We start from the raw sequence: 26428 nt of genomic DNA on the forward strand, positions 1-26428 counted from the left end.
ACCAGAAGGTTACCATTACATTAACATCTCATCCTACTGGGTACCCATTCACTCATGGATGAACAGAGGCGTATTTCAAACAGTCACTTGCCCAATGAGAAGCCCCGTGTGGGGTAGGACTGAAGCCGAAGAAACTCTCAGGGACCAAGTTTCCAAGGACTCACTGTAACCAATGGTGCTTAACTTCACCTGATTTCTGAACTGTGTGCTTTACACAGGACCATGTACAACCACATTCAGTAACTTATTTCCCTCATTTGTGAATATGCAGTGGCATTCCATTGATGACATAGCAAATACACCATGTAGCTAAGTTTCAAAGCAGTGACATTCCATTCATGACATACAGAGCAAATAAGTCACAAAGAGATGCAGTGACATTGTTTAATCATGTTAAAGGATGTTGAAGCAATACTCCCATTCACTTTATATGGGAACAAAATATGGGAACTAATTCACTTTTTGTTTGATACATGATGTTAATAATAGCTTATCAGATGCAGCACTTCATTTAGACTTTAAATATGTTGTTAAAGGACACTGGATACAAAACAGCTGCGAAACACAGTTGCGCAGTTAACACAAAATCATACCAGCAGACATTGTTTATCATGTGACAATCTTGCACTCCTGTGCTACAGCATCTTCCCAAGGCAAGAATGTCCACTAGCCTAGTTTCTACCCTTGCCACCTCAAATAGATAGGCAGTGGTAAATCACTTTCGTACAAATATGTACCATTGAATTGATTTTGTGAAACGTTCTCTGATTGGACTATCAATATGTGCGATAGTCCAATCATATGTAGCACAGGAAAGTGTGTTTGATGTGGAAACAAGACTTTGATAAAAAGGCCAGTGGGTGCTTTTGCCTCAGGAAGATGGTGCAACAGGGATATGTATTATTGCGCATTGTTACAGCCCTATGACATGGAATTAAATAATCCTGGAATTACAAATTATATTTTTGAATCTTTTCTTTTTTGTACAGCCTTTTAACCCCTGGAGGTTTTTGATTCATATCTGAATTAAATGTCAACATAAGTAATAAAATATACATGTATTTTCAAAAATATTAACTTTAAATGTTTAATCACAAAACCAAGTAAAAGCAACTCACAGTATGAACACCAAGTCATGAAGTATATATACAAGACATATGGTGGATGAGATCAATAATTAACAGTAATATCACAGACTTTGAGCAATGAATGATCTTCCTATAGCTATATTTCAGAAAGGAAATCAATCGTTTCTGAAACACTTTCTCCCGAGTAATGATGCATATTACTGTACTAAGGTGTACACACTGACAGGAATCTAATATGTGCCTTTTATGATGTTGTCACATTGTTACCTTGTCTTTCATCAGTAAAGTACACATAAATCTGAAATTTAAGATTCACTTGTCACATGAAAAGAGTTTGAGGGGTAATTCCATGTACAGTCAAGTCTCGTTAATCCGACAATTGGCTTTATCCAACACTAATGATTGGAACCGATTAAATCAATGCTATTTAGACCCGTTAATCTCGCACACCGACTCCGACACACCTAATTTGCAATGAATTACCGAAATCACACATTAATCAGTCTCGTTAATCCAACACAGTGATCATTGTGCTCCGTGGTTATCTGCCCGCGAGTACACAGCCAGTGTTTTGATGCGAGACGAGTCGGCTGGTAGCTGCATATTACAAAGCTGCAGAGATAAACTTTGCTTAACATAAACAAATAATGCTTTAAATAAAGAAAACAGGATTAATCACATGCTTAGATTACATCAGTCTCATTAAAATCAGATACAAGTTCTCGCTATTGCCGAGGACATCCCATTACAGGTCACGTCAGAAGAACCTTTCACTAACTATGACCGACGAATGTTGGTACTACTTAATTTCGTTTATCTGACATACTCATTTACCCGACATAATCATATGCAACCAGCCATGTCGGATTAACGGGACTTGACTGTATGTGGAAATGGGAAACAAACAACATACTTCTCTTGGCCTTGTTCCTCAAACCAATCTTGATGCTATGACTTTGTAAGTCCAGATGTTAGGTATGGGAGTCCACAGCGACATGACACCCCAGAGTGATTGACAACACCAAGCACTTGTAAACATGGCAAGCAATGGAAACATAATATTATACAATTTCAAAGGTGGGATAGATTAGTCCACAGTATGCTAATTTGCATGCGTACTGAAATAATTGTACATGGACAATATCTTGGTTGATTTGTGTAGAAACACCACACATTCATGCATGATTTTGTTTTTTGACATTAGAGCACATGGTATTGATGGAATGATAAAACAACATGATACTTCTGGACAAGGCACTCTACCTCCTTCAGTCTTTGTATTTTGACTGATAGTATCTCATACATTCTGGCTATTTAAGGAAAATATCTAGACTCTTGCTATTGATATTTGCCTGCAAATCCTTCATATTTCTTCATAATTCATCACTACTAGATTAAGTATTACCCAGGCAATCTTAATCCACTGATTTACCTTAATAATTACAATGAAGATAGCAGTTTCCAGGGTATACAAAAAACACTGCATTCTGAAAGTCAACCCATAATTTACATATCACTGATACAGTCTGTACCCACTTGCCCACACTTGATTTCATTAGTACTCCGTGTATCGGTTAGCTTGGAATATGTTGAATATCAAATTGAATTCATGGCATTTGACATGATAAAATAGGTACCTTGAGTTGAAACAAAAGGGTTTTTTTCACAACTTTCATATCCATATTTACATTTAGTTACAATACATGTACATTGTAATATAAGGTGTTTTCAGCATTTTATAAAGTGTCATGTCGACTTCACAAATACACATTGCTACACATTTTCTGTCCTTCCTGTATCCGGTCGAGTAGGAGGAGGACTTCCTGTTTGTGAAATGTCTTTATCAATGGAAATATCCACCTCTTCATCCTTTGTGTTTTGTGTTTGTTGTAACTGTGGTCCCTCTTGTGGGGCACCCGCCTCCTGATCTGAAGCAGGAATGTCATCACTGACTGCATCCTCACCGGACAAATCTACTAAAGGGGGATCACTCTGTACAGCTATTCCCGACTCAGTCACTGGATGCACTGTCACAGTCTCTGTCTCAACTTTCCCTTTCACACTCTTGCCGACTTTGTTTAAGCTGGACATGGACCCAGCGGCAGCAAGACTTTGGTCCTGGTAATCTCTACCAGCAGCTGCCTCAACACTCGTGCTGAAGTCAACATAGTTGTTCATACTGGCTGTCGCTGATTGATTCACGAAGGAATCGTGGGTCTGGTCCACTGACGACCCATCCCAGTCAGTGGCAACAGATTCGATGAAGTCATCACTGACGACTATAGGAGGTGTGTTAAGTTTGGTCCCCCTTGTTTCATCATTAATTGATGTGGCGCAGTTACTGGGGCCGTTTAGTAGTGGCGTCCTCTCCCCACGTTTATCGTCTTTCCTCCTCACCAATCTCCTCGTTAAACCTTTTCCTGGTAAGTGAAGAGTAAACATATAATATAATGGCTGCAGGCAAAAATATCGATGTCTGCTAAAAGAAATGAAAGTCCATAATGCTAAGTTGGAGGCTCCAGCTAGGTTTCTTCCTGGCCCTCATAAGGACTTAATGTGTGAAACTTAGTGAAAACATTGATCATCAATTAATGAAGCCTTTTTACATCAATCGCCTGTTAACTCCATTCTATGATGAAAGTAGAATTATCTATTTTCAACAGAGCAAAAACTTGCAGAGGCTAGACCTTTTTTAAAACTTGGTTTTCAAATCCACTGACTCAAAAAAACTGAAATGTGTGAAAGAAATTGTTACAAATGAAAAGCAGTGGGTTTTTTTATATAACGTCCTCACCCCACCCCACCCCACCCCCTCCTCGATATTTTGCAAACAATCTGTCCCCATCCCCCACACCCAAATATCTGCCCAGAAGGAACATTTGCATTTCATGTTAGGAATCACTTTCTTCTCTTTCAACAGTACAGAAGCATGGATGGTAAGATTGATGCAGTGGAACTGACCAACGTAGCGCGCGTGTTCGATGACATCGTCCCTGACGTCACGTACGTCCCACATGGACAGAAAGGAGGAACAGCAGTTACTCTGGTCGGCCTCCTCGTCCATGTACGGTTTGTGTGAGAAGGAGAAGTAGTGAGCCACTGCGGCAAAAAACATCTCGATGCAGATACAGAAATCCTGAAACAAAGTAAAACAAACAAGCATGAAATACTCATATCCCCGCCAATATTATGTCCGGTTGTGTGCAAGATAAGAAGCATTGTACTGTTTTCAAGATCTGCTCGGGAAACAAGCATTACCACCATTTTCAGTCAAAGTCAAATTTGTTGCTATGAAAACTAAAAAAATACATTTTTCAAAAATCCCAAACTATCAAAAGGTACCAGTTCACCAATAGACCTGTGTATGTGCCAAGTTTGGTTTAGATATCTCTCATGGTTTTTGAGTTCTGCTCTGGAAACAAAACGTGATGGACGGACAGCACCCATTTCACTTCGTGGCGGGGGATAATAAGTTGGAATCTGGTCAACATTTTAAGCCTCAATCAACATGTCACTGCCAGGGACTTCTGGTACATAATTTCTTTACACACCACAATTGATGGAACTATTGTTGGCATCAAAAAAACATTATCACTAAATACAAGTAAAAACATTTTGTTCATATTTACAGAATTATTTCTATTTCATAAAATGGTCATCCCTGTCAGTAGCCACCTGTAATCCCGTTGCTTCCTCCTTTACTGAATTGTAGAACAACCATGGCCCATTCTGTGGAATAACTCCAAGCTTAGCCAGAGCTGCGATCACTACGGACTGCCTGTAACAAGACCAACAGTGACATTACAACCCATTGTTACTCACAATCATCAGAATCAAAACACATACTAGAATACCAGCATAAAACCTAACATTTTTAGTCCCACTAGTCCTTATAATGATAACATACAGCAAAACCCTAAAAAAGCCAAATTTCTACTTGTCCTTATGATACCTTAACTATTGGGCAGTTTGGCAAGGACTAGAGGACTAGTGCCAACTTCTAAAGGTGAAGACCATCCTCCATCTTGTCCTGAGTTGATATCATCCCTGACGTAATTGAAGAAACGAATCAAGAATAAAACATATCATTGCATTGTTTAAATTTACCAAGTTTAACCTTTGTGCATCAGTAGCTATTTACAACTGCCTGCTCAGGACACACTCAACCATGATTACCTTCACTCATTCCCATACTCTACATCTTCTCCATCACATCCACAACTCAACATCTGATATTCTCTTCTACTCATCTTCAACTCAACTAATAATGTAAACAAACATGTCCGACAAGGACCATAGTAATCACAGCTTTCAAGAGCTTCGATACCATAGCCCTTACTGCTGTATATCCTTCCTGAATAACCGACCCGTGAATATCCGGGGTACATTACGTCTTCAGCAACCCATGCCTGCCGTAGAAGGCGACTATGCTTGTAGTAAGAGGTGACTAACGGGATCAGGTGGTCAGGCTCGCTGAGTTGGTTGAAGCATGTCATCGATTCCAATTGTGTGGATCGATGCTCATGATGTCGATCGCTGGATTGGCTGGTCCAGACTTGATTATTTACAGACCACCGTTAAATAGCAGGAATATTGCTGAGTGCGGCGTAAAACAACAAACGAACAAACCAATCCTGAATATTATCATCATTAGGAATAAGCTTGTTTGAACTGAAAGCGTTTGGTCAGGAAATGATTGATACTAGTCTAAGATTTTCTGTTTATCTCTGTATACAGGTGGTGTATTAAGCAACTACATCCCTCGAAGCTTGGGATTTCTGTGTGACTAGTCTGAGAGTTTACATTAAGCTGCCTTTCACTGATTTCACAATAGATGACAACAGATGACATTTACCAAAAGGATAAGAAGACCACAGCCTTGACACACAGGAACTTGGGTAGGGGCTTGATTGGAGCTAGTTCTTCCTTGGCAGATTTGTAGAACAGGATCAGGCAATACATGGCCCACTAAAAAATACAAAACTGCTATTTGGATTTCCTGGACTTCTTGTTGCTAAGACAGCTAAACTATACCTTTCTTTCATCTCCTGGTTCGTAACAATTGTTCATTGCCTTATTTAAACTATTCATTCACATTATCCTCAGTTAATAAGATGACAAAATAATAACACAGATGAGATACTAGTGAACTGTTCTTCTCCTGAATCCACATGGGGAATCCCCATAGTCAGTGTTAATAAACATTCACATGAACTTCATTTACCATAAGCCAAAACACTCCAAAAATCTCTGACATGTGTGAATCCTTATTAAGAGAACACATACTTACATAGACTAATACTTAGTCAATGAAAACATTTCTTTAAAATGAACTTTCCTCTTTTGCTATGGAATCAAGGAAACTAGACTTGGTTTAGTTTGATCTAGATTTGCCTAGGCTTTTAGTAAAATAAAATAGCTATAACTATATAAAATCCACAGTCGCAGGACTAATACTTACAATCTGTGAGATGTTGTTGACAATGACAAGATAGGACCAGGCAGTGGTGAAGTTGAAGTCCCCTTCATCATACTTTCCACCGAGTTCACACAGTCTGCACAAGGAAATAACTTCATCACATTCCTTGTCAAAACATATACACAGCCTTAGAAAAAACAATTAAGACTAGTCCAGAGGATTAGTGGAAAACTTATTTCACTGGGCGTAAAGACTCTGTAGTTAGTCTGCTCAAACTAGACCGAGATATTTACCATGTTAACAGTTTCTATCAGTATCTTTCAGTTCTAATTTGTAGCAAAATTGAAGCCTTGAACAGTGGTTCAGAATAATAGCTCTCAAATACTCCTGGTCAATGAGGACTACCATCATAGAATTTTCACTTGTCCTCATCACAATTTAGCAGCCTTGGGCTTGCAGGCTAGCATGAATTTTAAAGGTTGAAAACAAATATCCTATATACAAGTAGGGCTATTTATTTGTTTTTATTTTGTTTTTATTAAATTTCAATTAAATTAACATTTTGTATCACAAAGCACCCATGCTGTAGGTGGGCATATTCTTGTGTTGTTGTAGTGACGTATACATGTACTCACAAAGCAATAACTGTTGTAGCCGGTCTCACTATTGTGTACTGCAGCACCCCATGCTTACATCTCTGCAGAAACAATCTGTTGAAGATAAAGAATCTTTTATTTCATACACAGCTACCACCACAGCCTTTGACTTATCATAACTGCAGTTCCAACTGTGACATTCCTACTGATGTATAAAGGCTTATCCAAGGGACCTAGGGCCTGCTAATTTTCTGAACAACAGTCCTACTCTTAAACATGTTTCATAAAATATAATAGGAATTACAATTGGAATTGCTATGATTACTGAAATCAGTACTTAACCATGTTAACCATTAGAAATCTTGCACTTCTAAGATCTGGAAAGATTGACAAAGTAGTCATTCCCTGAGACAGGGCACCTACTGGATCATCAGGGAAAAGACATTTAGCTTAGCAGAGCACCACTCTCTTTCACTGCAGAGAAGCGTGTCACTCGGGCACCATCTTGTCCCTGAAGCTAATGTTATACAAGGCTTTTACAGCCACATGTTGTATTATTGGGAACATGCAAATTGAATGGAAAACATCCGCAAAGATAGTAATAATTGTGCATATTATGGCATACAACAGCCAGGAAGTAAATTGCAGATTTGATATGGACAGGTTGGATTTTTTATTGGCTGGCCGACATGATCTGAATGGATGAATCTGAAGGAACCGTCACTGCTGTACTTACTTGCCCATCGGCCATGGTGGGAGAAGACAGAATGGGATCATGTGTTTGACCTGGGCCTTATTCTCCAGTTCGATATCCAGATGTGGATGTTCTTGATGAAGGTAGTTCATGAGGTAGCGCATGAAGTTGTAGATGACATATGCCTCGTAGCATTCTCGCACTGTGTCAAGGTAAATAGCAGCCCTTGGGAATCTGAGAGCTAACCACTGAAATTAATAAAATAAATATTTTATTAATTAATGATTTAATGAGCATTGATATTTTACAAAAGCGCCTGTAATCACAACAATTAATTTAAATGCTAGCAACCAAAATAAAGTTAATAAAATAATTGACCAGTACTGGCTGTTCCAATTAACATTTCATTGAGAAAAAACGTGATACGGCACACCTGGAATATCGTTAATAAGGAGAATTGTGATACCTGCCCATTAGAACTAATATCCTATATTTGAGGTCGTCAATGTCAGTAACCCAAAACATAGTGTCATGTAGCTTATCTTTCTTCATATTGGCAATATTATGGATAACAACTTTATGAGAGAAATGAAAGGATAAATTGTTTGTTTATTTGTTTGCTGCTTGACACCTCACTCAGCAATATTTCAGCTATATGATAGCAGAGACCAGCGACCTGTAAATAATTGAGTCTGGACCAAACATTCCAGTGATTGATATTGTGAGCAACGTTCCACATTGTTGGGTGTACATTGACATGCAATCAACCAAATCAAGGATCTTACCACCCAATCAAGCAATTCACATCTTATAGTTATAACCAGCATAGGTTGCTGGCAATCTGTTATTACCAAAATCACCATGGGTTAGACAGATGGATGACGAACAATGTGCCATGTCATAAGTTCACATGAACCTTCAGTTCAAGTGACCCAATACAAAAAAAATACACTCACAGCATTAAGAGCATAAATTGGAACCATCCACAAAATTCTGAAAAAAAAGAAATGTACCAGTCATTCACATTCATAATCAAGTTAAGAATAATTAATACTTTCATAATGTAAAAATATATCTAAATACACAGTCTTGGTCTTAACTTTTCCGTATAATATCAGGGTTTGAAGTTAATAGACCACTTGGGTACTTTAGGTTTGCGCCTATAGTTTTTTTAAATCTCAACTTAAAGAACCCCCCCTCCCCCAATTTTAAACTTTTAAAGTTTAATGACAGACACCTTGACTTCCATACTCAACTTTGAAATTTGAAAATAGGTCCAAGCTGTTTTCTATCATGAAACAAACATTTATAAACAATATTGATAATGTAAACTCTATGACAGATATCCAAATAACACAACTTAACAGGGAATTCTTAGTACCTATTAAGTGGAAAGATTTAAAATGGACAGGTGTGACCTTCTGTCCATGACCTAATCTCCAAGCAAGGGGAACTTTTCCATGCTCTACTTTCCTGAGATTGAAAGTACTGAACTAATATTTCAAACGTACTTGAGCAAATAGTAACAAGGAAACTGACAGTGACTTTATCCATGTTTTGCAAGAGTGACTATGAGCAATGATGATCAGCGTAATTCTGTAGATCCAACAGTAACATAGAACTTAACAATCGTGACAATTCAGAGCAGCAGAATAATGAGACATACCTTATAATGTTTCTCTGCAACAGTGGTTGTGTACAATATACCAGGTGTTGTACAATTCCCCACAAAGAAATTGGCAGCGACATCATAACAAAGAGTCCACCCACAAACCAGGCTTGAACGTGAACCTCCTTTTTCCTCTTATTTAATTCCCATATGCATAAAGGTAATGCTATTGTCAATAACAGTATGTAGACAAGCATAACCAAAGGCCGGATCCATCGCCTCCATCGATTAAAACAATCCATGGTGCTTCTTCAACTCGGAAAACCCACCGCTTCACGTTAAATCTTATTATTTCGAATAGCAGCCGACATTTTGCTGTCATGTGATCGCACCTGCGTAAATTTGCAACATCCGGTTCCAATAAACTACTGTATGGTAAACTTATTGCATTAATATATGTTTTGTGTTCTTTTTCCCATCGATATCAATTGATTCTGTTCACATTGCAGAATACATAAATATGTACTGTTCTGTTTAGTTACGTAAAAAGGATTCTTGGTGAAAATAAGGACGGGTGACATAGGTCTTATACAAATGTGTTAAAAGTAGTTAATGAGTTGTTATACCATTCCGATATAAATCTGACGAGAGTAATCACTTCCGTGTTGTTGACAGTGCGTCATATGTTTTGTGCAACAGTTTTGTGATAGTTAGTCAGAACTTACATCGGATGATATAGAACATCTGAGGATTCAGTCCAAAGGTAACACGGGTAGATTTGAAGGTAATGAAGGGTACTTGTCAGTTTGCTTGAATGTCATAAACATATTGTTTAATGTTACCTGATAACTTGTACACAACTAGGCCTAAATCGAACTCTGTGATTGATGAAAATCAGAGCCAGAGTGTAAAGTGCCATAAGACATCTTTAGGGTCAAGTGAAATACTGTTCGAAATATCAGTTACTTTTCTTTTCAAATTCCTTCTATTCATGAAATTCTGTCAAATTGTGATATCAAGATTGTGTAATTATGAAAGCATTCTTATTTTACGACTCCTTTAAATGAAAAGTTGATAAAGTGCTACATTTTATTTGTTTGTTTGTTTGTTTGTTTGTTTAACACTGCACTCAGCAATCTTCCAGTGATCTGTAAATAATCGAGTCTGGACCAGACAATCCAGTGATAGACATCATGAGCATCGATCCACGCAATTGGGACCGATGACATGCATCAACCAAGTCAGCGAGCCTGACCACACAATCTTGTTCGTCGCCTCTTACGACAAGCATAGTCACCTTTTACGGCAAGCATGGGTTGCTGAAGACCTATTCTACCCCGAATCTTCACCGGCCCGTAATGACTGTAAATTGTACATAGCCTACAACCAACCGGGACATAGGAATAGAATGAACTGAAAGATAAAAGCAGCCAACAATTTATACCATGCTGCTATGGATGACTGGAAATTGGAAATCCAGGTCTTGTCAGTCCGATATGAGAAGTAAGATAAAACAGGCATTGTGGGTAGAAGCCGGAAAAATCCTAACAGGTGAAAACTGTTTAAAACAAAGAAAATTGCAAAACACTGGCACAAAACAAAGCGCTTTGCATAGACACGAAAATAAAGACTATTCTACTACACAGTATGTGGCAAAACAACTGCTGTTGTGGATCTTAATTAGGCATTGTCAGTATGATATGCTCGGCTGACAGGTGAGAATTGAATACCTTCAAGGCTGCAGGCGACACACAGAAAACTGTAATTTTCTGAAGACATCCAAACCCCAAATGAGATGTGAACTATCGTGTTAATATTTTGCTATGACAGGATACTGACAGCAGCGATGACACCCATGTTTGGTTTTTCCAAATTTACGCAATTATATTGACTTCCATAATGATTAAGGGTGTGCAGTAATACCGGTATATAGGTCAGTTAACTTCTTTGATGGGTCAGTTAAGGTTCATTCTTTCCACGATACGTATCACAACATAGTTTTTTCATGCTTGGTATATCGGGTGATTTCAAATAGTGATTTGTATGATCGCATTGATGTTTAATGTTATAGCATGCACCTGGAGCATATTTATTGAATGAGTAAACATTATGTTGTACCAGCATCTTGTTTTGTTCCATTTATGAACTTCAATTCATACACTGGTGTTTCAAATTACTTCTGAATTCCAAAATTTAGATTTATACAATAGATTGTGATACGTGTCACAATACAGCCGTGTGCATATGGTGATACACTGTTAACCTCAAATACCCATCCCTAAATTAATAAGCCAATATTGGATCAAGTGTAGGATTAGAAAACTGTTTGAAAGAAATATACAAGCAGTTTTACAGTTATGCAATCACTTAAAATTGATGTTCCCAAAATGTTGGCATGTCTTCACTTGCAAACAGTGAACATCACCAATGGGTAACTCTGGTACCTGTCATAACAACTTGTGCTTTAACCAGCTGACACATCACACTGAAACATAGTCCTGTCTACAAAGAGTCATCAAGAATAAACAGTCATGTTCATGTTGTAGGCATTATAGAATGTCAAAGTAATATCTTGCCTTGTATTATTATTTTGATGTGCATAGCATTTTACTTTTCTTTGAATTTTCAGATTCAACATGGCATGTGCCCCAGTCCCAAGAGAACAAGGAGCAAGGCCACGCCCCCCTCGGCCACCTCCACCCAATTTAACTTCAGCCGAGAGAAGTACATTTTCTCATTTCAAGAAGCTTTTTAGTAAAGCTCACCAGCATGTGGATGAAGCCCTGTCCCTGGATGAGGGAGGGAGAGACTTGGATGCCAAGGAGGAGTATCTACAGGCGCTGCACCTCATTGACCAAGCAATGGCTATGGATTGTGAAAACCTTAATTTTACAGCTGATGATACAAATGCAGCCAAACTAATGCAGCAAAAAATGACAAAAACCAAACTTCAAATTGAGTACAGAATACAGTCCATAGAGAGTGAAGAAGCTGCTGCTCGGGCCTATCCGGATGTGGAGGAACGAACCAGGCAGGACTCTCCCCCTTCATACAACGAGGCCATGTCCGCCGGTGTGTCCAGTCCCGTCATGGCCCCTGGGGACGCCATGATGATGAGTTTGGGGGACAGTATCATGAATGATGAGAGACAGAATGGGGATCTCACACAACATGCAGATGCAGTCAGAACATTTGAGATCGCAGATGGCGTGCAGATATTTTTCATAACACCTCAAGGTTACGTGAGCGCTCCATCGTATCCCAGTTCCTTGTCGGTGTTTAAGTTCAGGGATGAGCAGAGCGGAAGTACCCAGAGGCCACCGACGTTTATGCAGGTGAATGACTGGGTGTATCCACTGATTCCGGGGACGTCGCCGTCACTGAGGACCACGTACGGGGCCTACATGTTCCCCGACACATCGTCTGATGTCCCAGGTGTGTCAGTCTGATTCTTTATACAGTTAGTTTGGTCATCAGGACCAGTGTTCAAAATTAAGCATGAAAATCAAGGGGACTTCTTGGATGGGATTTGTACCTCAGACTAACCTCAGTGAATATGTATTGATTATTCAATGTTGCTATGGCAATAATTTATCAGGTGTATCAGTCTATTTTTGGACTGAAAGGGAAAGAATCCTTACTTTGCTTTATGATTGTATTTACTCTTGGATTCTGTCCACTACTTTTATAAAAGATGTTCTGATAATATGACATTATGGCTAATTTTGCCATTATATTATGTCTACAGTAAAATCAAATCCAGCTTAAAATTAGCACCGTGTTATCACATCTTCCCTAGGCAAAGGAGTTAACTGACTATAAAGCTTTGAGGCTGGAATTATTGAGTTATATTTTGGCAGGACTAACGAGTCTATGCATTGTCCAATCAAAATCACGTAACAAAATCAACATTTGGTTTATGACCATCATTTCAAATTTCGGTCGACTACTGGATTTGCAGAGCATGTGTACCGTCAACTGGGTGACAACAGATATAGTCCGATTCTTTTTATGTTTTTAATCAAGGTGCTTAAATAATTTGATGCACTTCGCAAGATAAGACCCTCTTTGTTTCAATATAGATCTTGATTATTAATCAGATCGTCTAGACTGGGTGCCGCCATTTTGTTTGAAGCAAATGGAAATGATTTGAGAGATGGGATCTGATTGGTCAATAGGAGGGACATAACTCATAATAGCCGCTGGTGGTGCTACAATCGGGCCCATAAATTCCAGCCGAGTTCGGCAAGGGTGGAAACTTTACAGTCAGTTAACTCCCTTGCCTCAGAAAGATGGTGTTATTATGATTATTTAGAAAATATCCATAAATTTGATCTTATTATCCTCGAATAAATGTGCTGGGTTGTTGGTACAACTATTCATTGTAGAAGATAATTTATGTATCGGAGACATGATAATATTTACTTACTCTTTAAACATTGACTCTTCAGGAGCTGCAGTGGGGTTGATGTTGCCAGACACAATGGATGCTGAGGAGAGACAGAAGTTTGAACACCTTCTCCGATCATTGACAGTGATGGAGGACCAAGTTGTCATTTCCCCAGAGGGAATTCCTTCAGAGCCAGCACCAGCCTACCCTCAAGTACCTCACGCTGAGCCAGCACCTGCCTACCCTCACATGTCCCGTGTGGAACCAGCGCCTGTCACCTACCCACAGCTCCCAAGCGCACCAATGGAGCAGGTTCCAAGTGCACCAGTTGAGCAGAGGGAGGGAGCTCCTCAGTCTGGCGAAGGTGAAGGTCACAGGGAGGGTGTGCAGTCAGACACAACCTCCGGGAAAATCTCAAAGGGAATTCTTGTAGGTGAGAAGTTGACGTGTGCATTTTGTCACTTTTCGAATATTGTTGCTGAACCATAGCACTCACCAGTTAGTACTCATCTTCCCAAGACAAGGGGCGTTAACTGACTTTAAATGTCAAGTTTCCACCCTTGCCGAATTTGGCTGAAATTATGGAATTAGTTTTTGGCTGGACTAACGAGTCTATGCATAGTCCAATCAAAATCGACATCCGGTTCGTAAACTGACATGCCGATATTTTCCAAATCTTGTCATGTTTTTAATCAAGGTGCTCGCTGGGGGTGCTACATGAGCCCAGACATTCCAGCCTAGTTCAGCAAGGGTGGAAAATGGACTTTTACAGTCAGTTTACCCCCTTGCCTCGGGAAGATGGTTAGTCCTTGGCTTTAGATCGGCACAATGTGTGGGGGATTCTGGGGGAACCCCATGCTTACCCCAGGTAACAAACGCTTTCTTTTTCATGCGAATTGTGGGAGTGGCAGGTGCTAGCGGTAGAGCAGGACATGCTTACCCTTTGTGTGAACGCCTGGTGTTATCAATGGTATACAGTGATCTGTACATAGCATTTTCAATTCCATTTTGCCTTTCATGCCCAATGGAATCTGTTTCAGCAGATAATCCAGAATGATTAATCTCTGACGTTGACACTTTATATTGATATTATCAGAGCTAAGGAAGAAGCTTCGGTGTGAACTGCTGATTGTATGTCATCATATCCTGACAGCGTGAATAATTGCAATCTCATTAAAATCAGATCTTTGTTCTCACCACCGCTAAACAAAGATCTGAGGACATCCCATTACGGGTCATGTCAGACCGACCTTCCGCGAACTTTGACTGACCAATGGAATGACCAATCAGAAGGCAGCTTTCTCGTGCGTTACGGCACTAATTTCAAATTGACGCCTACGCTTCGAAACAAATTTTGACAAATTCTTGTTTACAAATTTGAAACCTGAACAAAAGAACATTCTGGAATGGCTAATAGATAGTCTAGATTGTATGGATTCAGTAGTTAAACCCGTAACTATCATTCGCAATACCCCGTGTTAAAGTTTTCAAGGATGCATGAGTAGAAATCACATTCCGACTGTCACTTTCATAATCTGGTAAGTGACACTCTGATTGGTCGGATGAAAGGTCGTTCTGACGTGACCCCTAATGGGATGTCATTAGATCTTTGTTTAGCGGTAGCGAGAACTAAGGTCTGATTTAATGAGATTGGAATAATTGCTCATGCTTGGTAAAGTCTCAATTATTTACAAGCTGCTGCAATGTAGTTGGAATAATACTGATTGGCATTAAAGATGTCTCATAGTCAGTGACATACACACATTGTTTAAAATATTATTATGCCTCAAAGTGAGATTGACCGATGAGAGAGCAGAACTACTGACCCCACATGAGCCCGTATACCGTCAGTAAAAATCCAAGATGGTTAATACTGACCTGATATGAGACCATATTCCGTCAGTAACCACCATTTTGGATTTTCCAACACACACCTTACATATTTCACAGTAAAACTCTGGTACAGAAAGTCATTATTTGACACTGTTTTGTGTTTTACTATCATTAATTGTGATGTGCAAGGACATTAATCTGTCTTTTAGATCACGTTCGTGACTTTATTGACAAAGATTATAAATAAAATTTTCAACTCGGTTGGTCTCTAAGGTTTGAAGAGTGGTCTCCCTTTGACATCAGCAGTGTTGTAAGTGTCAAGTTTTCATTTTGACATGATGACACGCCTCGCCAAATATGTTTCTGCTAACCTAATATGACACCGTATACGGCAGCTAAGGACAGCATAGCTAATAATTTCAATCACTGGTTTGCATGGTCAGACTCTGGCAGCCGTGATATAGCTAAATATTGCTGACTGCGGCATAATATCAACACACAAGAAGTTGAAGTGATAGAGACTAGAGGTAATGTTTCCTTGTCTGCTGTTAGCGGCTGACTGGATCACGTGGGGCGTCGGCAAGGGGGCACAGAAGGCGGGGCAGCTGATCAGGTACGGGTCCGGCAAACTACAGCAGCAACTACGGCCAGAAGACAAACCACGCCCCATCGACCCTAAAGTACAGAAGGGAGCCAAATATGCAAGACAGGCCACAGATGTGGCAGTCAAAGTCAGCTCCTTTGTAGGTATGTGTCTGCATTGTAGGTCTGTACAGACATTTGTGTGTTAAGCGCTGGTTAAGGTCCAGGTATATATATGATCTTATTTCACAAGGCTGGTATGTGGTCATATTTCATAAGGCTTACATGTGATGGTATTCCACAAGGCTTATGTGTGATGGTATTCCACAAGGTTTACATGTGTGATGGTATTCCACAAGGCTAATGTGTGATGGTATTCCACAAAGCTTACATGTGTGATGGTATTCCACAAAGCTTATGTGTGATGGTATTCCACAAAGCTTACATGTGTGATGGTATTCCACAAGGCTTACATGTGTGATGGTACTCCACAAAGCTTACATGTGTGATGGTATTCCACAAGGCTTACATATGTGATGGTATTCCACAAGGCTTATGTGTGATGGTATTCCACAAGGCTTACATGTGTGATGGTATTCCACAAGGCTTACATGTGTGATGGTATTCCACAAGGCTTACATGTGTGATGGTACTCCACAAAGCTTACATGTGTGATGGTATTCCACAAGGCTTACATATGTGATGGTACTCCACAAGGCTTACATGTGTGATGGTATTCCACAAAGCTTACATGTGTGATGGTATTCCACAAGGCTTACATGTGTGATGGTATTCCACAAGGCTTATGTGTGTGATGGTATTCCACAAAGCTTACATGTGTGATGGTATTCCACAAGGCTTACATGTGTGATGGTATTCCACAAGGCTTACATGTGTGATGGTATTCCACAAGGCTTACATGTGTGATGGTATTCCACAAGGCTTACATATGTGATGGTATTCCACAAGGCTTACATGTGTGATGGTACTCCACAAGGCTTACATGTGTGATGGTATTCCACAAGGCTTACATGTGTGATGGTATTCAACAAGGCTTACATGTGTGATGGTATTCCACAAGGCTATGGTTGAAATATTGCTAAAAGCAGCATAAAGCCCAACTCACTCACTCACTCACTCACTCACTCACTCACTCACCCACCCACCCACCCACCCACTCACCCACCCACCCACCCACCCACCCACTCACTCACTCACTCACTCACTCACTCACTCACTCACTCACTCACTCACTCACTCACTCACTCACTCACTCACCCACCCACTCACTCACTCACTCACTCACTCCACCGTGTGCATCTACAATTGGGGTCTAAGTGAGACAAGGTGACAACACTCAGCTCATTTCGGTAGTGTCCTCATTGCTACACATAGATAAGGCTGCCAACCCGCTTTGGGTGCATGGGATTCAGGGATCTTTTTAGAGGATATTCAGAACTTGGCAGTGTGCTACATGGGACGCAAATAATATACTTGGTACTAAGATTCAACATTTTAGAGAAAATATCAGTACATTGTACAAATTCCTTTATATATTCTATATTTTCAGTTAATTTACTTCAAATCGTACCCATTTATGACATAGGAACGTGTTCTATGAGTTTTTGTCTCTGATCGACATTCTGCCTTTGTTGGGTGAATTCTGAATTACTTTTGAGATTTGTGTTACGTAGTGTTTGGGATTAAGGGGTGTGCAAATGAAACTCAAAATTAGATGGTATTCAGTTTTCAGGGGATGGGGGTTGGCACCAGAAACTAATCATTGATCACTACTAATGTTTTATTTTCAGTGGGCAAGTTAGCTGATGCTACTGCAGCACTGGGGAGACAGGTGGCGCCCCACATCCGTAAACAAGGGGAGAAGATACTGCCGCAGGTGTTTAAACCTTCAAAAGATGGACACTCCAAATTTGATGGAGTGCTGGAGGTGGCAGCTAGTGGACTTAAAGGTAAGTTCAGGGATAACGTGTGGTGCCAACTCTAATGTGTTCTTCCATGTTTATATTAGGAATGTGAATATTAGAATTTTGTGCTTCTTTTTGTTTGTTTGTTGTTTAACACTGCCCTCAGCAATATTCCAGCTATATGACGGCGGTCTGTAAATAATTTGAGTCTGGACCAGACAATCCAGTGATTGACATCATGAGCATCGATCCATGCAATTGGGATACGATGGCATGCATCAACCAAGTCAGTCATCCTGACCACCCGATCCCGTTAGTCTCCTCTTACGACAAGCATAGTCGCCTTTTACGGCAAGCATGGGTTGCTGAAGACCTATTCTACCCCGGATCTTCACGGGTCGATATGCTTCTAAACCAGCAGTATATGTTACCACAGGTTTCATACTTCTCTAGGCTATTCATAACTTTCTTTAATATTTAAAAAAACCATGAACAAATCTTGAGTTGTTTACTTGGATGATCAACACATGAGGGGAGCCTGTTCAACAGTTATGGAACATTCTGAGTTATGTGTTTTAAGAATTATTTGGTCACCGAATATGCTTCACTTCCAATGGTGCTAAGGCTAAGGTGTAGACATAGTATCCATCATAGCTGCCCCATGTGGGGCTGTAGGACTTTTCATTCAAATCTTTGACTTCATTGCGAGGAAAAAGGTATTAAGTTGGAGTAAAATCCTGATTGAATGAGATTGTACAATTTACTCATGGAAAAATTGTTGTTTGAATGAGTTGAGAAATAGTATGTTTGTAAGCTCCATACTTACAGCTGACTCTGATTGTAGAAACCAACACAAGTTGGGCTATAGAAGTTGGAGAATAGTATCTTCATTTTTCTTCTGTGAACTCAATGTCTTCTGAAATAAGTTTCAGTGAACTATATCTGATCCATGAAATATTTCTGTTCTGTGTACAGTGACATTATGTTTCAGGGTTTGGGACCGTCTACATGGGGCTGGAGACTTCAGCGAAGGCCCTGGCGAAGAGTCTGGCAAATGAAACAGTTGGCATCGTCAACCACAAGTAGGTAGTCTGACAGTGATACCATCTTTTTGAATAACCATGCTGTAGCTTTCAGATTCATTCTGGGGAATGTGGTGATACCAGTTCATGCTGTGTTCCAGCTGCAGGCAGGAGGTTTGGGCAAACATCTTCAATATTCACTGACTCGTATACACCACGTCCCTACCACACCCATAGACACAGACAGCCACTATTTATAGCCAGTACATGAAACCAGACAGACCCGTGAAGATTCCTGGGTAGAATAGGTCTTCAGCCACCCATGCTTGCCGTAAAAGGTGACTATGCTTGTCGTAAAAGGCGACTAACGGGATCGGGTGGTCAGGCTCGCTGACTTGGTTGATGCATGTCATCGATCCCAATTGCGTGGATCGATGCTCATGATAATAATCACTGGATTGTCTGGTCCAGACTCAATTATTTACAGATCACTGTCATATAGCTGGAATATTGCTGAGTACGGCGTTAAACAACAAACAAACCAACCAACCAACATGAAAGCACAGCCTGGTGAATAAAGCCTCTTCCTGGAGAGTGGAAGGTCAAATCCTGGCCACATCATACTAAAAGATGTTAAAAGATGGTACTTGTTGCTACCCTGCCTGGCACTTGGCATTAAGGTGCTAAAACAAGGACTGGTTGACTTGGCGTCAGTATACTGTGTCTGAGTGGGGTATCCATCATAAGATCGGATATGGTATCTACCACTATAAAACCGGCATTAGTCCCGACATCACTTTTTCAGTGCAATAATCTTGAACTCCATTTCACCTCACCTGCTAAAAAAATATAAACTAGCCAATTCTCAGACCAATGAGTGCTTAGATTACATCTCGTGAACGGCAATATTTCTCATTCAACTTGTATCACCGCTTGAGGGCAGCCATCTGCTCTACCCTGCTCTGCAGATCCAATATCAGGCAATGATGGGATTCGCAATTATATAGAAGGATCATTTGACTTCCGGTAGATATTAACGACTTCATGATAATTTCATTAGCTGACTAAAACTAGACACACATCACTGTTACAGTGCAGGAGACAGTAGGGTATACAAGCATTGGCAAACTGCTGCAGCCATGATTTGATTCAACAATGTTAATAATACTGTGTGTAGTTATGTACAGCACCTCCATACGCTCGGTGCATGCTCAAAGCGCTAACATTATTACCCCGGTCATTGGATCAGTGTGCAGTCGATTTTCATTCTCAACTCCCTGGGGAGTATACAACCCAAGCTGCCTTGTCAGGTGCTAGAAGGTTAACAGTCGCATTTCCATTTCTTCCCACCGGGTACCCCTTTACAGCATGGTGAATAGAGGCACATTTCGAACAAAGTTACTTGCACCATGTACTTCAGTGTGGGGCAGGACCGAACCCCTTGAAACTCTCAGAAGTAATGCTGCCCAGTGCTTGACATGTTTAATCTGTGTGAAATATATTCTGATGTGTTTCCTTGCGTAATTGTTCCTTGTATTTGAGTTGGAAGTGAAGTGTATTTTGAATGATGCTAGCTGTGTTTGTTCTTATGACTTACAGGTATGGCGATGAAGCGGGGAAATTCACTGAAAACACTCTCTATTCTGTGGGAAACGTTGCCATGACAGCCTACAACGCAGACAACCTCGGCATCAAGGCTATCACGAAGCGTGCAGCAAAGGATGCTGGGAAGGCCGTGTTACACGACATGCAGGATGAGCGGGCAAAGAAGCAACAGACTGACAGATGTGATCTGAACGGGGAGAAACATCCCTGTCCCTCACACGAAAAACCCCCACAGTGAAACATGGTGTATGACAGGTTCACTGAAACTGTAATTTATGTTTGAAAGGGTTCCAACAATACAGAGAACTCTGGCTAAACCGGCATCACAAGGAAATAACGGTTTCGACAGAGTGACATTTTTTGCAGAGAATGCTGATAAGAGACAAGACAACATTTTTTCATGTCGTCATATGTACATGTACTTTATTCACAGATCATGTAACAATAAATCTCATTGTAAAGCGGGCACTCAGTTTGAAATTGGTTAACTCAGTTGCTGTTGATCGCCTACTCTTAGTTGATTAAGCTTTTGTTTATGGCTTACAGTTTAGTGATTGTTCATTGCAAATTACGGAGGGGCGTTTTCAATGGTATTGGCTATTGGGACTGTGTCACAACCCATTATAGACAAAGACCGGACTTTATTGATATTATTAAATAGAGAATCTCACCCGAGTGTCTTTTGATATCAAATATATCAACACGAGTTGATGAAAGTGGAAAAATTCTGAGGCTTGCCGAGGATTTTTGCCACTTTTATCAACGAGTGTTGATATATTTGATATCTAAAGACACTCGGGTGAGATTTTATTTATCATCCAACATCATTCTTCCAACTTTTACAATTTGTAGACAGTAATTAGCAGTGACTTCAGTGTAAAAAGTACTGCTAACAGTTTCGGTAGCAGAGCCATTAGTGATGTCATTTGATTGTGACGTCATGGTAACCAGTGACGTAACAATGGTCTGCAAAGCATTGTGATGTAATTTCATTGCAGCGATATCTACAGTGTAGATATCGCTTAATCTCATCCTAGCGATATCTCCTGTGGGAGCCAGTTTTGGATGATAAATGACATTATCAATACACTCTGCCAAGACTAAAATATAATGCCAGTTCGTACAGTGCCAGATTAGACAAAAGCCGGTTTTGACAGAGTCCACTGTACTGTATTTGTATTTGAAAGGGTTTCAACAATACTCTCTGTTGAGGTGAGTATTACAGCTGGGTATTTATGTACTAGTCATTTGGGCTACTGACTACTTTGACACTGCAAGATATTAGGATATTTAAAAGCCTTTCTAATACCATAAGTATATAGACATTTTACTGTGAAATGCTTGACTATCATCTTGAAATGTATTTTAAAATGTTGAAATACAATGTTCACTGGTAAGGCATACTAGACTTGCATGACTTGTTACTTCAGGTACTACATGTAGTCTTCTATTATAGGGGGCGCTGCCGCAAGTGGCAATCATCTTTTTGTGTTATGTGTTGATTCTTCTTCAATCTCATTAAAATCAGATCTAAGTTCTCGCTGCTGCTAAACAAAGATCTGAGGACATTCCATTACAGTACATGTCAAAACGACCTTTCGAGAACTTTGACCGACCACTGAAATGACTAAGAAGAGGTCGACATCAGCCAATTAGAAAGCAGCTTTCTCAAGCTTGACGGTACTCATTTCAAGCTGGCGACTTCCATTTCAGACTACCCTTGAAAAAATATGTTGACACAGTTCTCGATTAAAATTTTGAAAACTGAACAAACGAACAATCTGGAATGCCTAATATATTGTTGAGATTGTATGACAGTGCTTCCCACATACTTTGCAACGCTTCCTCTGTCAAATGTTTATCCCATGGAAGCGAAAGATAGTCTATAATTTTGACAGAATCGGTCGTAGGGTCTGTAACTGTTGTTCGGAATACACTGTGTTAACGTTTTCAAGATTGCATGATTAGAAAACACATTCTGACTGTCGTTTTCATGATCTGGTAAGCGACGCTTTGATTGGTCGGATGAAAGGTCGTTCTGACGTGACCCGTAATGGGATGTCCTCAGATCTTTGTTTAGCGATAGCAAGAACTGAGATCTGATTTTAATGAGATGGGCCTTGAGTCAAAGGTGAAATGTTTCATTCGCAAGAACTGATCACTTTATACATGGATATGCTGCTAGTCACGGGATATGTAATTTTCTGTGATCAAAGACTCATGAATGTTCTTTATCATGATGAAAAGAAACAACTGCAAGTACAAAGGGGAAGGTGAAGCCACGCCCTTTGTACTTGCAGCTATACTTTTAAATCCAATATTGTTCTGTCCCTTCTTTGTACCTCATAGTATAGCAACCAATGGACAAATTGACTTTGAGTTCATATACTATTTATAAAAGTTGTTGATTTTAAGATATATGTCTTTGTTAGGAATTTGTACAAGGTGTAGAACAAATGTGAGTGAGTGACTATTGTTGAACTTCAGTCAGAAATATTTAATCTGCATGATGGCAGCCGTGACCAGGTAAATCAGTGGGTAAGAGCATGAGCACCCAACCTGAAGTCACCGAACCTGGCATGGCATACTTTTGATAGTTCTTCTCCGGGATCCAACCGGGATCAGTAAATGCAAGATTGAATTGGAGAGCAATTGGAGTTAAAATGAATAAGATCAAAGATTGTACATTTTGAGTTACATCAAAATGTGACAATTATCTACAAATAAAATAATTATGTAATCAATCAAAACCTGTGTATGTTGTCCTAATGGACGCACTTGTTTTTTTCTTTCTGTGGGTCACATCACCTAGATCAAAGTTTGTCTGTAGGAAGTGGAGTATTTCAATTACATCAAGACATGTAATAATCAACTATTTTGGAGAATAACTGTTTTATCTCCTCACAAGTTGTATTCATCTCCTGAGGTAATGGAAAGAAACTTCCTCCTGAAATGGCATGTGACATATGTGTTAAATTGATTTGTTTATTTCATGCTTATTACATGTTACCTCATTTTGTTATGTTGAAATGAAAATAAAACTCCTAACAGCTATATGGTCATTTTTTATGTGTCATAGGCAACAAATGCCTTATGACAAGTACTTTTTGGAGTCTGTTTTAATATGAAAGCTCAAACACTCCACTACATTATGGGAGCACGGGTGGCCCAGTTGTCTAAGGCGCCGCGATTCGCTGTGCAGAGTTGCGTCTCTTGGGCTCGCCAGAAACCTATGATTGTGGGTTCAAATCCCGGTTCGCCCCAATTATGTTTCTAGGTTTGTCAGCACCATACCTGTGCTCGTGGGTTTCACCGAAGTGGTAAACGTCTGAGAACTGCATCAATTCAGGCTTTGCCCCCACATTAAGCTGACACGCCGTGATATAACTGGAATAATGATAAAAGTGGCGCTAAACTCAAATCACTCACTCACACCACTACATTATGCTGCCAACAGATTCTGCAAGAAGATTGTGGAGTTCTGGTAAAAGTGAGGGACATCAAACTGAGTCAGACAAAACAGTTGAGTTTGATAGCATGGACAGCAATCCAAGCCGTCAAAATATGACACATTCTTCTACAAAATTGGCACAAGTTTCTGTAGATTTTGATGTTTTAATATACAGCTCCACCTTTTTTGTTTTTCCTTGATACACAAAATTACTACTCATAATGCCAAGTGTATACCTGATTATATCTATCCAGGGTTCTCTCTAGGAATGTTCTGACATGGGTCATTAATGTGAAAATTTCAAATATTCCAGAGTGCACCCACACTTGCCCATACAGCACAATGTTAAAATGCCCCATGGTATTTGAAAATGTGAGGGGTATGAGGGGACATCTTGAAAACTGATTTGACAAGGTCACACAGTGGGACCACAAGATCCTGTTTGAAATCAGATCCTACAAGCACAGCATTCTGGAATCATGTTGACCAGAAAGCCCACATTGACTGTGGTTCCGTGAAGATCTGGGGTAGAACAGGTCTTCAGCAACCCATGCTTGCCGTAAAAGGCAACTATGCTTGTCGTAAGAGGCGACTAACGGGATCGTGTGGTCAGACTCGCTGACTTGGTTGATACATGTCATTGATCTAAATTGCGTGGATTGATGCTCATGTTGCCACTCACTGGATTGTCTGGTCCAGACTTGATTACTTGCAGACCACCGTCATACAGCTGGAATATTGCCGAGTGCGGCGTTAAACAACAAACAAAACATTGACCGTGACCAGTACCACATAAAGATTGATCCATCACAAGTACCATTGTAACATATTGATATTACTGATGACAAAAAAAATGCCTTCAGGAGTAAAATCTAGAATGTACATATCAGTACATACTGTTAATTTCTAACACTGATGCACCAATTCTAAACATTCAATAATTTCTTCAGTGGCAGATTATCAATATGTTTGTTATTGCAATAATTCAGATGTTTGATGACGTCCTGTACACAATGGAGTCAAACAGTGGTTGATGTATTGAGTATGTGACTTCATGTTTCCACCGAGAGATCACAAGTGTTAGATCCTATATATGCTCAAATATGTTATACAGTGATATTGCCATTAGATAAGGGATTGTCTGTTCAAAACTACCTTTAAGTCGGTCAGTGACAGCGAGACGAAATACTTTTACTTCCAAGTACAGGACATCAAGACGGACCACATTTCAACTTGACATATCTGAACTTGTCAATGAACCCAAGGTGATCAGGTGTTAATTGTCATTGATGAAATGGCTGATCATTCAGACGAGGATGTAAAGATGTGTCAAATATGTACTGATGTAAATTGTAACATTGCTGTAGAATGTCACACTAGGCATGAGTGAGCGAGTATGATTTTACACCCCTTTTAGCAATATTCCAGCAATATCATGGAGGGGGGACACCAGAAATGGGCTTCACACATTGTGCCAATGTCGGGAATCGAACCTGGGTCTTCGGCGTGACGAACTAACGCTTTAACCACTAGGCTACCCAACCGCCCCACACTAGGCATGAATTGAGTCAATAGTTAGAATGTGCTTTTCTTCATTTTGTTCACTGTAGGATAGGTTCCAAAACATTTTTTCCAAAGAATACACAAATGATTAGTTCTTGATTAAAGTATCAAAACCATCAGAAATCACACTTCTGTACTTATTCTAGATGCTCATGATAATAACCACTGGATTGTCTTGTCTAGACTCGAGTATTTACAGACAGCCGTCATGTTGCAGTAATATTGCTGAGTGCGGAGATAAACAACAAACCAACCAACAACCTACTAGGGAATTCCTAGGGTTTTCCACACAAATGTGAACATGGTGAAAGTAGTTAATTTTTACGTCCCATGAACATATCGTGAAAATGGGTCTTATGCAATTATGAGCATCAGCTTCATGGTATCTTGTCTGGTGGAAAAGATGAACATTGTGTAAAACACAGCAATATCCCATTCGGGTATGATTAAACACAACCAACCACTTCACCGACCCTCGCCCACCCTATCAAATGAATCATACCAATACCACAGTCGTTTGGTTACCCCTTCTAATCCCAAAGTCACCACTGGCTGAAATGAAGCCAGTGTTAACCACATATAAATGCTGCAAGGGCAATTATGATCCTTGATGGAAAGCATTGTGCAGGAATGAATATATCATGAAGAACA

The 26428-nt window shown here is 39.9% G+C and overlaps 2 protein-coding genes across 3 annotated transcripts; one reads left to right on the forward strand and one right to left on the reverse strand.

The window, feature by feature from the left end:
• Window positions 1–370: 370 nt before the first annotated feature.
• On the reverse strand, window positions 371–9808 carry LOC124134393 (transmembrane protein 184C-like). Its single transcript, XM_046499174.2, has 9 exons — window positions 9464–9808; window positions 8754–8790; window positions 7840–8045; window positions 7143–7217; window positions 6550–6643; window positions 5944–6056; window positions 4764–4866; window positions 4050–4224; window positions 371–3508 (listed from the first exon to the last, which is right to left on the reverse strand). The coding sequence occupies exons 1-9, from the start codon at window positions 9706–9708 to the stop codon at window positions 2862–2864; spliced, it is 1695 nt and encodes a 564-aa protein (XP_046355130.2). The 5' UTR covers window positions 9709–9808; the 3' UTR covers window positions 371–2861.
• A 225-nt stretch (window positions 9809–10033) lies between these two features.
• Window positions 10034–23815, forward strand: LOC124134392 (spartin-like). 2 transcript variants are annotated; one of them, XM_046499171.2, is made up of 7 exons: window positions 10034–10190; window positions 12036–12841; window positions 13858–14229; window positions 16182–16376; window positions 18023–18181; window positions 19128–19218; window positions 20758–23815. In XM_046499171.2, the coding sequence occupies exons 2-7, from the start codon at window positions 12043–12045 to the stop codon at window positions 20999–21001; spliced, it is 1860 nt and encodes a 619-aa protein (XP_046355127.2). In that variant the 5' UTR covers window positions 10034–10190; window positions 12036–12042; the 3' UTR covers window positions 21002–23815. The 2 variants fall into 2 exon arrangements, with proteins under 2 accessions (XP_046355127.2, XP_046355128.2); XM_046499172.2 differs by having other exon boundaries at window positions 10039–10169.
• Window positions 23816–26428: the final 2613 nt, after the last annotated feature.

The sequence above is a fragment of the Haliotis rufescens genome, unplaced genomic scaffold (genome assembly GCF_023055435.1).
Source record: "Haliotis rufescens isolate VD_foot unplaced genomic scaffold, xgHalRufe1.0.p SCAF_35, whole genome shotgun sequence".
Classification (NCBI taxonomy): Eukaryota; Metazoa; Mollusca; class Gastropoda; order Lepetellida; family Haliotidae; genus Haliotis; species Haliotis rufescens.

Bases quoted from the DNA above. Each gene is read 5' to 3' on its own strand.
- LOC124134393 (XM_046499174.2), bottom strand. From the start codon at position 9,708: ATGGATTGTTTTAATCGATGGAGGCGATGGATCCGGCCTTTGGTTATG. The intron at 8,046-8,753 runs GTGAGTGTATTT...TATTAATTTCAG, and splicing joins CAATTTATGCTCTTAATGCT to TGGTTAGCTCTCAGATTCCC. The intron at 7,218-7,839 runs GTAAGTACAGCA...TATCTTCAACAG, and splicing joins CCACCATGGCCGATGGGCAA to ATTGTTTCTGCAGAGATGTA.
- LOC124134392 (XM_046499171.2), top strand. From the start codon at position 12,043: ATGGCATGTGCCCCAGTCCCAAGAGAACAAGGAGCAAGGCCACGCCCC. The intron at 16,377-18,022 runs GTATGTGTCTGC...TTTTATTTTCAG, and splicing joins CAAAGTCAGCTCCTTTGTAG to TGGGCAAGTTAGCTGATGCT. The intron at 19,219-20,757 runs GTAGGTAGTCTG...TATGACTTACAG, and splicing joins GTTGGCATCGTCAACCACAA to GTATGGCGATGAAGCGGGGA.